Genomic DNA, 15,962 nt, shown 5'->3' with positions numbered 1-15,962 from the left:
ATTTTATCACATAAATCTAGCGCGTAAAATTTGAAAAAAAAATTTAATAAATTTTTATGTATTTATTAAATAGATATTTTTAGTAAAAATATTAATAAAAGTTTTATCATTAAATAAGTATCAATTATATTTAAATTATAAATAACATTTTTAATAATTTTTTTACATTAATTTTTACATTAAACTCTATTAATCAATCCTTTTAGATTTTTTATTAAAATTTTGATTAAATTATTTTTAAAAAATAAACTTCATAAATTTTATTTAAATAACTTAATGTAAGTTTTATTCATCGCTTTAAACCTTAAATTTTAAAATTTAACCATATAAACCTAATTATTATTATTATTTTTTATTTTTTTTTTTGCTGACCGGCTAATAAACTTAAACCCATTCGTCAAAAAACGAGGTTGAAGAGATTTGGAGGTGGTGGCGGAAGAGTGTCGCCTCCGATGGGTTGGATTCAGAAAGCAAATGCCTAATGGTTTCTACATAACGGTTGGACCCTTTTTTTTTTAATTGTTCTTTACTCCATTACACTTCCATGGGTTGGCTTAGATTAGTAAGTATTAAACTTGTTGTTTTGTCTTATATGTCGGTTTTCACTGAATAGAGTATAAACGTGATGGTGATGTTTGGGATTCGCATGCCGGATTGGATCTTCATTCCAAAATGGTTGCCCTCAAAGTTTCTCCATCTGTTGTCTGTCTCCTGTCTCACACGGGTATGTATGCTCTTTTAACTCTTGTTTTTGGGTTAAAGTTTGAACCTGAATGCTACAGGCAATAACTGAATGCTACAGGCAAGGATAAGTTATTTGCTTGCTCGGGGACTATTGTAGAATGTGGAGACAAAGAGAGTGATGGTACATTTGTTGGTATCATCCTAACTTCTGCCAGTCTTCTCAGATGTCCCTCTGGCGCTGCTTCTCTCGCTCCTGATATCAAGGTCTATGCAACCTAGATTTTTTTAAAAAAACAAAAAAAAAATGTTTCTTTCTTACTTATTTTGTTAATATCCTTTTACATGTATTTGATTGCAGGTTGATGTTCTTTTACTAGATGGGAAATTAGTGCAGGGTGAAGTCTTTGCATATGATTTTCATTACAACCTATCTGTTATAAAGATCCGATCTGATGCCCCACTCCCAACACCATCCCTTAGAAATTTGGATGAATCCAGGCCTGTTACTCTGCACCCGGTGCTCGGTTCAACATCTTCTCATCATTCAGATTCATTTAAAATTCGTCCAGGCGACACAGTCATGGCCTTGGGGCGCCACTACCATTCACACAGTCTTGTGGTTGCATCTGGCTCTTTCACGTATGTTAGAAACTAAGTCAGCCTTTCTTTTAACTTGTTTTGATTCTTTTCAATCAAACTTAGCTTTAGCCTTTTAGGAATTTTGTTGTTCTTGCCATTGCATTTGGTGGCCTTTTCATTCTAGATATATGACAAAGATTGCCCAATAAGCTTAAATCATGTTTGATGGGTGCACTAGGTTAGAGTTAAATCATTCTTGTTGAATTAAAGTTAGCATGCATATTGTCACCGTTACAATTTATAATCTTTTGAAATTATTAATTATTATCTATTTTGAATTTTCTTTTGTGCTGCTATTTATACTCTTCCAAATCTTATTAAGTCAATCTATCTGAGTGCTTGTTACTACAGCACTGAACTAGCCCCTTGTTCTTCACTTATACTTGTTTTCATTGTTTTCCTTTCTTCTTTTCTGTCCAGTATTGGCCTGTGTAAATTTGGTTGTAGAGAGCTTTTGAAGGCAACTTGCAAGATGGTTACTCGAGTAAGAACATTCTTCTTTCTCTCATATACACATGACATTTACTTTATCAATTCTTATATGTTATATTGTTGGCGTGCTCTAGTTTTTGGGACCTTTTACCTCTTTTTTCTCCTAGGCCGTAACACCCAATATTTTACAAATTTGTCTCTTTGGCTATTCAAGCTACGTTAATTCAAGTATGCCATAGACATGGAAATTTGGGTACTTGATAATTGCAAACTGCACTCAACCAAACTGTGTTGGAGTGATGGTTTGCATGGGAACTAGGCAACTAGCAAGAGAAGTTTCTGCTACAGATAATTTATCTTGTAGTGAATGTTTTGTTGAGTTGATCTCAAATAATTTTGAAAGAGCTTGTTTATTTGAAACACAGTTTATTGTCTTGAAAGCTGCAGGACTTTATTCAAGTGTTTATGAGTAATACTTGATCAATGATATATTTGAGGAATGTGTTGACCTGAATATCATTGTTAATAAAATAGGCATTTATTTTTTATTCTATGCTATGAATTATGAACAAAGATACTAGTACTTTGTGAAATCAAATTGGTCATATGCATTTTAATTCATACAAAAAGAATATAAAAACTATATGAATCCAACCTTCATTTCAAGAAAAGAGGAGCAATTTGTTATGTTTCGTTGTTAAGCTCCTCATGAGCTAAGCTCAATGCTTCACTTATTCATCTACTTGTCTTACACCTATGCTTTATAAGTAGGCTTGAGACAGAAACACCATCTTCCTCTATTTGATTTTTAAAGCTTTTCTCCAGACTTTAGATGATTTTAGCCATAATATTCAATTATACAGGTTATCAACAACTTCAGACCAAACAACCTAGACTGGGCCTAGTTGTTGTTACTTGTCACTCCTCCTTAAGAGGTTTAAGGTCCAAAGTTTGAAACCCCAATTCCCTTTTGACTTTCTTGTATGTATAAAACAGGAAAACAATATAAAGACCTAATTTGCATTAAGGACAGGTTATAGCAATGAGGTGCAATGCTTATGTTAAGCTAGTAGTGAAATAGTGTGATTAGTCTAGTCATATAGTGGTGGTTGTGTGGTGGGTAGGTAAAATAATCATTAAGGGCAAAATGAAGTGTTTATCTCATTTGGGATTTTATTTAATATTTTAGATTGTTCAGGCCAAAAGCCCAAATGCAGAAACACCTATAAATTTCAATTCATTTTCCAATTCTTAATGCTTAGTGAATTAAGGAGTGACATCTACATGTTCTAGAGTTAGCACCTATATTTTACGAATTTTAACTTTCATTTTACCACTTGTGCTGAGGTCACAAAAACCATACTAGACTAGAGAATCATAATTGCTTATTATGATTACAAGTTTGGTTGAAGTGATACTCTTATACTCTCCTTGTTTATTATCGCTGATTGATCTAAGAACGAGCTTATTTTGCTAATTTCTCTTATGTGTTATTTTGCTTTAGTGTACTCTATTTAGGGTCATGTGTTTTGTAAGAAGAGTAGTGAAGGATGCTCCTTCTTGTAGGTTCTAGTTCTTTGATGATAAAAAACTATTAAAATTTTATCCTACACAAATAATATCATCTTTTCTGCTATTTAAAATTCTCTTACGTAGCGTTTTCCAGGTATTCCATTACTGAAAGAACTAAATTGGATTGTTTCTAACCCATCCTTTGTTTGGATGGTTGAACTAAAATAGAAATTCTATTCCTTCAAAATGGGTATCATTTGTTTTCTTTATTTTCTTTATTTATTTTCTTCTTAATTCCTTTACTCCAATGCAAAAGATGTTTACCTTGTTTTGTCATTCTTTGCTAACTTTATTTTGTCACTTCAATGCAAATTGTAACTTACCTTCCACTCTCCTCACCATTTGTCCCTTTCTTCCTTTACTTTTCCTTCTCAAAGATATTTCATGTTGGCAATGTTTTGTTCCTTTTTGCTGACTTTCTCTCTCTAATGTAAATTCAATCTAGTTTTTGTCGCTTTGATTTAGTTTATACATTGAGCCTTGTTGACTTAAATATGTCACACTGTTTTTTGTGTTGTTCATTGCTATTTGAGTTTTTGGTGTAAATGGTGACTAGCAGATAGATTCTAGGCTTCCATTTGAATGAAAGCTTTTAGGTAATTCTCTAATTAGGGTTTTGAGTAGAACAAATTGATTTGGGTTTGTTGCTGTTGTGGACTGGTGCTGTGGAGGATATATGTCAGATCGGGGATCTTTTGGCGAGGACTTTCTAGAAAATCTAAGACAGACTGGGGATCCAAATGTTTCAATTAACTTGTTCGTTTCCTTTTCAAGTTGGAATATTTGTTCCTCGATTTATGGATGATACATGTTAGATGCAGTGTTTAGATCTTGTGTCATGGCATCAATTGGCATTGAAGTTGAGTAAGGCAAAAAATTTGAATTTTTTTAAACTTTTGTTAAAATTGGCCTTATTGATTTTCTTGGAGCTAGGTTCAATGAAAATTAATCATGTGCTTTCTAGAAATTGTAGTCCATGGAAAAATGTTTTGATTAGATTTAAAATTTTAATTAATTGTAAAGCAGGGCATATCTAGTCCATGAGAATAGCTAGGCTGGATAGCTAAAAGCTCTGTTGATTTATAGCGATAAACTTGGTATATGTGATATTGTTTAACAGAAATATATTTGCATGCAAATCCTAGGACTGATGGTGGTTTTTTGCTAGTATTACATTGGGGGTCCTCTTATCAATCGTGATGGAGAAGTCATCGGGATCAATTTTTATCATCAGAGGTATACACCCTTCCTACCAATGAATATAGCTTATAGATGCTTGGAGCACTTAAAGATTCAAAGGTATGTTCCGAATCTATTTTATTGCTAAAATTATTTTGCTTTTCTGCAATGCCTTAACTTTGTATGCAGATCATGGAGCCCTTAATTTGAAGTTTAGGTCGCTTCTCATAATAGTAATGAGTACACATGTTGCATGTGATTGATCACATTGTACATGAGCTTTGTGTGCATGCGTGTGTGTGTGTCTATATATATATATATATATATATATATATATATATTGCATTTTAAAGTCTTACTGTGATGTCTAAAACTTTAAGCGTAATATTTGAATTTGCTAGTTGAGAAACTGAGTTAGGAAAATTATTTCCATCCTTAATTGAGATTCAATGGAAAATGCACTCTCCCTACAGTTTGAAAAACACCCACTGTTCCCCTGAAAATGTAGCAGTGTTGACAATCCATTTGTCTTAACATTAAAAAGATAAATAAAAGTAAAAGAAATTGTTACCCAGTAAATGGCTAAGGTTTACCTAATTTTTTTCTAGTATTCTATTACTTTTTCTTTTTAAAATTTTTCTTGTTTTTTCTACTTTTCTTCTCCTTAAACAAATTTTCTTCTTTTATTTTTGTCCTTTTGGAGCATAAAGAAACTTTTATTTGGAAAATAAGATAACAAAGATGACAAGGCAACAAACTAGGATCAAACACCAAAAAAAAAATATGTTGAGAGCTCTTCAAACTGTATTCATCTGGTTAAATAGATTGCTAAAGAATAAAATCCAAGTAGTTCAAATGAAAAGCTCAGCCATTTTTTTCTTCACTATACTTCCATTGACAAGAGAGAAAAAAGATATAAAAAGTTCTGGTATTTCAAAATTTTAATTACTCTTTGACTGGTCTTGTTTTGACCAATGGATTATTAGCTTCCCTTGGGGACCAATGGTGTTTTGAAGTTGTGGGAGTGGTAAGTTTATTTTTGTGAAAACCTTTGGGTTGTAAATTTTTTTCACCCAAATGAATGAATTCTTCATGACAAAATGGAAATCTTTTTTATCACAATTATTCATTAATCCTTGTGTAGTGTGAGTTAGAAGTTATTGTTTTTTAAGTGTAAAATGGAGTTGACCTTTTTTTTTCTCATTTGAAAGGGAAAAAGGTGTTTTACCTCGGAAGGAATATTGCTAATTGAAAATAAATTGCAATTTCCGACCTTACATTGCAGATTGAATTTTGACGTATGAAAAAGAAATTTTTATTGCAATTAAAAGTTCTGAAAATTAATTAAGGTATATTCTTCAGGAGATTAGAAAGATTAGGAATATTAATGTAGATGAACTTGTGATTGATAGTGTGCTTTGTAGGTAATTAGGATTCTTTAAATGGCATTTTTTTTTCCTCACAAAAGTTTTTCCTGAAATCCTTCCTTTTGTAGATATTACATATTATTTTTATAGTTGGTGCTATTGTAACACCATTTATTAACAAACTTGGTGCTTTTATCTTCTTGAAACTTTAATGTAACGTTGTATGTGAAATTAATTGTTATTGTTGAACTAGGAATGCAATCTACACCAAGGTTTTTTATTGGCTATTATCATAGAAGATAGCTAATACTTAATATTTTGCTTTTATATGTAAAAATGATGATGATAACTACAATGAAAATGATGGTAATTTATGAATAAAATGCATTAGAAAGGTCAAAGGAATTTTAGGATTCGTTGGGAGTTTCAAAAATTTTGTCCATAGTTTTTATTTTGTCTTTTTTGGGTGTTTGGGGTTTCATTTTCTTTTTGGAGTTGAGGTAATTGGAATAAGAGGAGGGGGCAAAAGGGTTGGAGAGAGAAAGAGGTAAAAAGGGTGGGAAAACGAGAGCAGATTTGCTCTAGTATTGGTTGGTGCTGATCTAATGCTGTCAGCACTTGCTTAGGGAGGAGAAAGAGAGGAAAGGAGGGAGGGGAAAGAGGGCAGGGGAGTTGTTGCTGCCCACTTTGGTCTTAGGTGGCCTGATTAATGTGAGTGATGTTAGATTGAGTGACTAAGGAAAGTAGAAAAAATGACATGTGGTGGGGGGGGGAAGAAAAAAGAGGACAAAAGAGCAAACAAGAAAAAAATGAAAAGTAGGAAAAAAAAAAAGAAAAGAAAGGAAAGGAAAAAAAAAGGAGGACAAAATGTATGTTTTTGATTATCAATTTAAAAGCACTAAAAAGAAAAATGATAGGCTCAATTTAAATAAGGATAAATTACAAAATCCCATCATGCGGTTAGGGTGGAATAAATAGGCCCCTATCTTTTAGAAAGTAACACTTAACTACGTATGGATATTTTTGTTGATTATGAAGCTAACATCATAGATCATTTTCCCATTCCTTTTTTACATCATAGATCGTTTTCCCATTCTTTTTTTGTGTCAACTTTCTTCATTGAATTTCCAGTCCCTCCTTTTGTAATTGTGTCATCTATGTCATTTTTGCTCTAACAATGCTGACCTAAATATTAATGGAAGAAATCATAGGATGGTAAAGTGCCAGTTTTTAAAATTAAGGGTCAATTTTTTTGGCCTCTAATCACATGGTATAGTTTTTTTATTTTCTGAACAACTGGTGACTAATCAAAGCAGAAAAACCAACATTAGGGGTTGGCGGTGCAGAGAACTAAAAAGAACATAAGAAGAGGTAAGGAAACATAGAAAATATAGGAAAGAAAGGAAAAAAAAAAAAAAGAAAATAAAGGAGATAAAGGGAAAGTAGAGAAAATAAAAGAATGAATATAGGGAGGAAAAATATATATTTTTGATAATCAATTTAAAAGCACCAAACAAGAAAAGGATAGGCTCAATTTATATAACAACTAGTTACAGCAGCATATGCGAGATCTTTTAATTGAAGATGCTAATTTTAGCTTTTTCCTAAACGAGACAAAGAAAGTTGTTCAAATTAATTTAAAAATATTAAATTTAAAACAATGTGTTTTTGGAGCAATTTGAAAAATTTTCCAGTGTTTTAACTATTCAACTTTATTTTCCTGTCTAGCATTAGAAAAAATTCCATAATTTTCTTTGCTACTCTAATTTTATATACAAAATTAAAATCAATATAATTTGCATAATTGTTATTCTGTGTGCACAAATGAAATCTCGGAAAAAGTTTTATCTCATCTTCATAAAGAGAAAACTTGTAATGTGATTTTGAAAGAAATCTGACCATATTATTTATTGTGTTTATATGTGGACAGGAGTGTCAATCGTCCTTGGCTTGGGATGAAATTGACCAACTTTTATGCTGTAAATTTGGTTGATTTGGAGAAAATTATTAAGAAGTTCCCTCATATTTCTGAAGGTGTTGTAGTTGAAGAGGTATGTTGCTTTTGGTACCTTTTCTCAAATGATTTCATGCAATTGTGATGTAGGAGAGCTAACTTTTGTTAGGGTTATGGTGGCTTTTGTGAGATAAAGTCCCAAGGAAATCTAGGAAAAATTAATAAAGGAAAGTATAGAAGAATACCTAAGCTTAACACCTAGGGTTCATTATGAGTCAAATACCAAGCTGATGCAAGATAGCTAGATGGTTAGGTTTATGTCATTTTTGTTATCTCAATTCTTGGTGAAATCAAGCAAAATTGAATAAAGTACAAACAACAGAAGAAGTTCCTAAACCTAAAAGAACTATAACTCTTATTTCAATCAGGATCAGCCAGATTCTGTTCAGCTGGCATCAAATAGTTTTTGCTATAATGCACCTTCCCTTATCATAAGAACTCCCACTTTTAGTATATAATAATACTTTTGATTACTGATTCAATAGCTGCCTCTGATACCAATTTAAGGGTTTGAAAATTCCAAAGCATGCTTGGTTGCTCACTACTCTTGAAAGGCAGCCTCCATTCATCGTTTTTAAACCCCCGCTTCACCCTTTTTTTCTCTTTTTCTCCGTGAGTTTATTTTCTTCGTAACCTACTTCCTTTGACTTTTTTAGTTTATTCTTCCTTTCCTCTCATTGCCATGCATATCTAGTATGAAATTAAAAATAATTCTCATATCTTTGTTACAAGAATTTCACGTTTTATTTATTTTTCATTTATCTTCTATTTCTATCATGATATACAAATAAATCTTGGATGTGCTTAGTTTCACAGATCTAGATATTTATATCCCATATTTGGGTTTTTGTTTTTTTTTTTCAGCTGTCTAATAACTCTAAGATATATTGAATTTAAGATTAGTTAGCTTGCAGTTCTCTATTTCACAACAGTCATTATGGGCTTTTTTTCCATATACCCATTTGAACTGGAGAGGTTAGCAGGTAATAGCTGAATCAGTCACTTGGGTATATGTGAAAGGATGTCCTAAAGACTAATCTGATTGCGAGAAAATCTCTCTTATTGGTGCTGATGCCATTGTTTGGTATTCCTAAACATGTCATCTTTATTGGACCTTCCTTAAACAATGCTTGAAGTGTTATTTTATATTTAGAAGTCCTTTTCTTCGTTTTTTCCCTGCTGGTCTCAAAAAAAGAATTTGTACTTATATATTGTAGTATGACCTAAAGGTGTGTCACATCTTTATTGAGGTTAAGTTGTTAAGACTGAGATATCAGAACTTGCCAGTAAAATTGTACATATTTCACTTTTATCAATTTCACCTTTTGAATTGAGAAGGTAATCCAAAACTTCTCAAGGCACCTTTTGTATCATTTCTTGTTTGCCTACAATTGTGACATTAATAATGATATTAACAAGGAACTAAATATGAAAAAAAATGTGTTGAAAAATGTTGCAGACTCTGTGTAGATATGTATGTTGTAGGGATAGATGCGTGCATTAATTTGTAATTGCCTGCTTTAATTGTGCTTCATCAGGTAGCAAATGAGTCCCCTGCTAAAGTTGCTGGAATACTACCAGATGATGTTATTGTTAGTTGTGGTGGACATTCAGTCAGGTGTTGCTCGGAGGTAGTGAACCTTATTTGCACCATTTCTTTTGTTTGTGATAACTTTTATTATACTTTTTTTTTCTATAATAAAATGAAGAAAACATTGGATTAAAAGGCCCCAATGGGGTGCCAACCTATGGACAAGGCTAGATCTTAACAGACAATATCACAAGACAACAAAGTCTAAACCATCTTGTAAAACCAAAAACTAGTGGCGGTTAGGGAAAAAAAAAGAAGAAAGAAAGAAAGAAAGAAAGAGACAGCGAGCATAGAATTATGTAGCTAACAGCTTTGATAGTGGATAGAGGTGGAAAATTTTGATAGGGAATCTCAAAACCTGCATGGACTCATCTAGAACCAAATGGTTTTTTACTCTCATGTAGTCCAATGGTCTTTAATTCATTTTAGTCCACTTGTTAAACAACAAAGAAAGGATAAATTCTTATATAATTATACTCAATATATACCAAATCTAATAAAATTTTAAAAAATATAACCATTGCCACATAAGTACTAAACTATAGATGCCCTAGTTTGCCCAAACCCAAGAGGATTCAAATTTGAAGCAACCTGAATTTGAAACATCCCAATCCGAAGTGAACCCAAATCTGAAAAATCTTGGAACAATGTGAACTTGAAATGGTTTGTACCTGAAGACAGCCTGACCTGAACTCGACCATTGTCACCTTTAATAGTGTTAATTCTTCCCCCTTGAAAGAGCTTTTGTTTTTCTTATCCTCAAAATCCCAAAAATAAAAAAATAGTGAGGAATTAATTTTATTAATGTTCTTTATTCACAAGAACATAAACCTTTTGAAGCTCAAAACTTCCGTAACAGAGCTTGCCCCTACCTAAGTCATTCCTAGCGGTACATAGCCCAAAAGCAACTTAATGGTAGATGAATTGATTTTTCTGCTGTGTTCAAAGAAAGCATCCATTTGGCAGAATTTTTCCCAAAAAACTCATCCATTCTACTATCGTCCTTGATTATGTTTTGGTATAATGAATTCAACTGTAAGCAAACTCTTCGCAAAGTCTCCATCAAGGTGAGTTCTCTATTTGACCAACTTACTCTTTCTATAAAGTAGATCAAAGAAATTTGTAGTCTTTCAGTTATTTTTTTTTTATTTGGGGGAAAAATGTTGAAATCCTTCAACTCTGTTTGATTTGAGAAAATGTTTTTTGTTTTCATTTTTTATTTTTATTTTCTAGAAAGTAGATCTTGTGTTCTACTTTTTGTTTTCTAGAAAATATATTTGGTGAACAAAAACAAAAATTATTTTCTAAAAATGCAAAATAAGAAACAAAAAAAGAAATAAAAGCAATTATGAAAATAATTATTATTAATGGCATCTAATTATAAATATATAATATATATTTATTAATTAATAACTTCCAAAAGTATTCAAATGTGAGACCAACTTCTTAACTTGCAAAACGTAAGCAAAAAAGGAATGAGCATTCCTTGTTTCATAATTGAAAACATCTTTTCTTTTTTTTTAATATTTGAGCCCGTTTTCATTTTTGTTTTCTAAAAGCTTATTTTCATTTTTATTACCACATGTTTTCACTCTTGTTTTCATTTTTCAAGAAAATGAAAATGGAAAATACCTCTGTTTTCTAAAATTAAGCACTACCTTCAATTCCCACTTTTTCTCATTTATCAGAAAGTTAACATTTCATAGCAACCACTCATCAGATGTTAACAAAGATTGACTAAGGCCTTCTTATTTCTTGGCATTAAAAATAAATTTTCATGCTAAAGAAGATTAACTATCCACTTTGTAACCCAAAGAAAATGTAAGTTGAGAACTTTTGCTCTCTTTTTCCAACTTATTTGTGGACACTAGAACCCTAGGGGTTTGTAGCCTCCTTGGAGATCCAACCACCTTGTCTCTATTTACTATGCAATAGTCACAAGTACCCAAATATGTTCCTTTTCCACCATATAACTCCAAAGTCTTTTTTGAATAAGGGCTTTACATATAGGGTTAGAGATTTGATTCCCAAACCACCTTCTATCAGTTGTTTGTTTATATCAAGTTGACCAAATGAAACTTAAAACCATGACATGTACTCCCTCAATGAAACCCCTTTTGGATATATTTGATCATTTAGCCATTGTTTTATTCTAGCCTTAATAGTCTTGAAAAGGCCATAGAAAAAAAAGAAAAACATAGGCTTCTACCCTCGAAAAGCTCAAATTTGTTTGGTACACAAAATAACCAGAAACAGCCAAAACGGTCTGATGCAACCCTGCATCAAAGACGGAATGGAATTTGGGGAAATATTATATTGGACTCTTTAAAATTTAGTATGTTTCAGCTAGTGCCACAAGGCCACATACAAAATTAACATTTGCTAATGACACCCTTTAGGATACAGCTTCAGATTAGCCTCTATTAATCTGGTACAATCCCTCATCTCTTCCAGATCTGTTGAAATTCAACTATAAAAGCAGTACTTCTCAGAGATTCAGGCCTTCCTCCAATTTGCCTTGCCTCTCATACCAGAATTATGTTGACATTCTCCAAGGGGACAAATGGTAGTTAAAAATTGAGAGTCCAACTTAGAGGTCTGGGGTTGAAATCTTGGGATAGGAGGGCTGGGCTTATAGGATGGGAAAGGACTACCTCTTATTGTATAGCTCAATATCATATGTACCGAGAAAAAGGAAAAAAAGAAACATCCAAGAAGATAGAATCTTTTCTCCTATGTATAGGATCTTCAATTTTGAGCATAAATTCCTTATCAACTTCCAAAGCCACTTCAAAAACTTCAATCTCTAGTGAAAGACCAAAACCAATCCACTCTAGCTCTTAAAACTTTCCTTCTATTCCTCACTCCGTCTCTCATTTTCTCTCTAGCCATTTTAAGCAACTTGGGAGTTGTTTTATTACTACCTAATAGAGAAAACACAAAAAGGAAGAAAATGGTGAACTCTGTATATTGAGGTGAATGTTTCTCACCGTTTTATGTGTCATCACACATGCATTCTTTTTTGGGCTAAATAGTGGTACTGGGATCTTATGAGATAAAAAATTTTCATTTTGGACCACAGCCAGCCAAAAAAATAAATACTTCGTGTAGCTTTTCTACTATATCCTTGAAGTAAGCTTCAAAGTTGTTGATGTAGTTGACTTTTACATGTTTAATTCTCTAGTAATTTACCAGTGGCACATTACCATCCACCTCAATTCACCTCAATGACCTTAGAACGGTTAAAAACCTCTCTGGACAAGACTATTCTTCTGATGCCTGTTATCAAACCTGCTATCATTTTGGTATCATCCTTGACATACATCACTCTTGTAAGTAGTTATTAATTAATTAATTAATCCTCCTCTCATTATCTAAAGTCTGGACATTTTCTTCCTTTTTTTTTTTTTTCAGTCCCATGATTTGGACATTACTGTCTTTTAACATTAAGTGTGCAAATTTTGTAAGATCTTTTCACATTTCTTGATGCTTAATTTGTACAGTATTTATTTAAAAAAAAAAGAGTTAAAATGAACATATGATTGAAAAATCTTGACTTCATTGATATTTGAATTCTTAATTGGTTATAATAATAATAATAATAAAAAAAAGATTTGAGTTCTACTTATCTAGATACATGTGTGTTTGCTGTAACTCTGGCTGAAGTAGTTAAATTGTCTGCTTTTTCTTGTGCCTCATTCGTGAGTGACATCGTCATTGTTTTCAGTTGCTGCTCTGTCATACTCATATCTTGAGAACTGGTTCTTTCTCTTATAATTTGTTTATCATCTTCATTATTGTATCAAGTGATGAATCTTTTTGTCTTGGCTTCAGTTCTTTGGGATAATGTGGGACAAAACTAGAGAATCTGTGCCGGTGGTCGTGATGAGGACAAGCTGTGGTAATCGTCTGATGCTAACTATTGATGTTGGTGATACTAGTGAACATAGATATAATAGGTAAATCTTTTCTTGGCATTGTGTTTATTATTTCAGTTGTTACTCTTGTGGAAATTAGAGAGTAGTTAATATGGATGACATTATAGGATAGGTGTTTTGTTTTGCTTTCTTTTTTTTTTAAAAAAGAAATTTTATGCTGTAGAGTTTGTCAGTTTGCTTTCAGCTTAGTTTTTTAGTTCAGAGACTAATATTTTCTTTTACCAATGGTCACAGATTACTGATTTTCTATGGGATTTTTCGGATAATTTTGATCAATGTTTATTTGTGCTTTTAATTCTAATACTGATGTGTTGCTTCTTTCTTATTTGTCTTGCATTATGTGCTCAGTTGGCCAATTTACAGTGGACTCAGGGGGACGTGTTATGGAGGTCCGCTGAAATAGAATTGACTAGAGATGGGCATTTCTGAATATAAATGCTTTTTGCCGTTTTGGGTATTTGTCTAATTAGCAGATGTACATGTATATACGAATAGGTGTCATTTTCTTTTCTTTTCTTTTCTATTCTTTGCTTAGTAGGATATATGCAACTACCATTGAGCCAAATACTAAGGTCTCTTAGCTTTAAATGCTTTTATAAACTTTGTAAATTGGATGAAAGAGAAACTGCTTCGTTTTGCAGTAATCTTTACAGATCATTAGAAAAATGCAGATGTGTTCTCACTGGTTTTTTTTTTTTTTTTGTCATCTTAATTCATCGAATATATTTTTTAATTTATTTAGTTAAAAAATATAAAAAATTAAAAAATTGAAAATGACACAAAAATATTTTAATTAATCATTTTTTAAAAAATTTACATAATAAAAAATAAATATAAAAAAACAAAAAATTAAAAAAAGCAGAAAAGAGAAAAAAAATATAAAAGAATGAGATAAAGTGAAAAGTTAAGAGTTTACAGAGGGTGTTACATTAACATTTCATATTGAGCCTAAAATATTAATCGCTAAAATAAGAGATGTTCTAAATGCACCTCAAATTTTACTTTTCACATCTTACTTTTTTTTCTCAAAATTTTTGTAAGTAAAAGTCCTTAATTATTTTTTCTCATAAGTTTTTAGATATTCATAAGAAAAATTACAAAAAAAAAAGAATTTTATTAGAAATTTTTATTAATTAGTGTAATGAAAATTTATTATTAAAAAATCATAAATTTTAAAATTAATAAAAATTAAGTTGATTTTGAGTTGATTTTATTATTTTAACCTTAGAGAAATAATAAAATCTTATGGAACCCTAATTAAACATTTTATCTTTTGATGTTACAATGGATGATCAAGATATTATCAAATCCGATCAATATTTGAAAGTTGAAACTCTTAAAAATTGTACAAGTAGTATTACTAAATATTACACAATTTTGTTAAAATCTAATATGCTAAGTAGATGGAGAGACTTTTTTAAAAAATTTAGTTTAGTTAAAGATATTATAAAATTTTAATAATCGATACCAAGAAAAAATATTTATTAAAAATATGAATTTTAAATTTATAAAAAAATAAAATTAGTAAAATTAACTTTTTTTATAAATTTTAGTAATAAAATTTTTTCATTATACTAATTAATAAAAATTTCTAATAAAATTCCCGTTTTATTTTAATTTTCATTAAACTTTCATTCCTCCCTCTACGGAAATCCATTTTAAGAAAGTTATATAACTTTCCGAAAATCCATTTTTGGTAAATTATGTAAGTTATAAAATTTATCAAATATAAATAGCTAGAAACTTATGAGAAATGATAATTAAATAATTTCACTTACAAAATTTTTTTTAAAAAAATTAAGGTATGAAGAGAAAAAATGAAGGTGCATTTAAAACCCACCTTAATATAATACAAATAGTATAAAATTAAATAATTAATAAAATATATAGTTATATATATTATGTCGAACAAATATCTTAAATATGTTGTTAACGTGAGACTGTTTCTTTTTTAAAAACTCGAATTATTTCAAGTTAATTTTGATTTTAAAAAATCATCTCTTAACATTTTAATATGGATTAAAAGTTATCAGATACAGATTGATTTTTTCATTTCTATCAATTGACATCTTTCGTTATAAAATTTATCTAATTAAAAAATATAAAAAATGAAAGGAAAAAAAAGTCAAATAAGACACCATATCGACACCTCCATTAAACATTTTTCACAAAATTACTTTAATAAAAAGATAAAAAAAGGAAAAAGGAAAATAAACAAATAAACAAATAAAAAAGAAAAAGAAAACTCATTGAGGTATTAGGAAGATCTCTCAATTGAGATGGGTCATTGGATACGAATTATTTTGTCATTCCTATCTATCAACTTATTTTGTTCTAAAATTTATTTAATTAAAAAAAAAAGGAAAAAACAAATTATGGTGCCATATGGACACCTACATAGTTTTTTTTTTTTTACAAAATTTATCCAATTTAAAAATAAAAAAATTGAAAAAATGAAAAAAATAAAAAAATAAGATCGCATGTCAAAACTATGAATGAAGTTTAAACAAATGGAAAAAAAAAAAGGTCAAATTTATGTAATAAAT

General features: G+C 30.6%; 1 protein-coding gene across 1 annotated transcript; it reads left to right on the top strand.

The window, feature by feature from the left end:
* Positions 1–359: 359 nt before the first annotated feature.
* LOC111310441 (putative protease Do-like 14) lies at positions 360–14,098 on the top strand. Its single transcript, XM_022909911.2, has 10 exons — positions 360–498; positions 614–724; positions 803–948; positions 1,043–1,323; positions 1,744–1,807; positions 4,496–4,626; positions 7,804–7,924; positions 9,426–9,518; positions 13,313–13,437; positions 13,765–14,098. Exons 2-10 carry the CDS (start codon positions 673–675, stop codon positions 13,817–13,819), a joined length of 1,068 nt encoding a protein of 355 aa, XP_022765646.2. The 5' UTR covers positions 360–498; positions 614–672; the 3' UTR covers positions 13,820–14,098.
* The last annotated feature ends 1,864 nt before the right edge of the window (positions 14,099–15,962 follow it).

Source organism: Durio zibethinus, chromosome 19 (genome assembly GCF_047325235.1).
Source record: "Durio zibethinus cultivar Kanyao isolate XHJ-2024 chromosome 19, ASM4732523v1, whole genome shotgun sequence".
NCBI lineage: Eukaryota > Viridiplantae > Streptophyta > Magnoliopsida > Malvales > Malvaceae > Durio > Durio zibethinus.
Note: the sequence above shows the minus strand (reverse complement) of the source record. Positions and strands in the feature narration are given on the sequence as shown.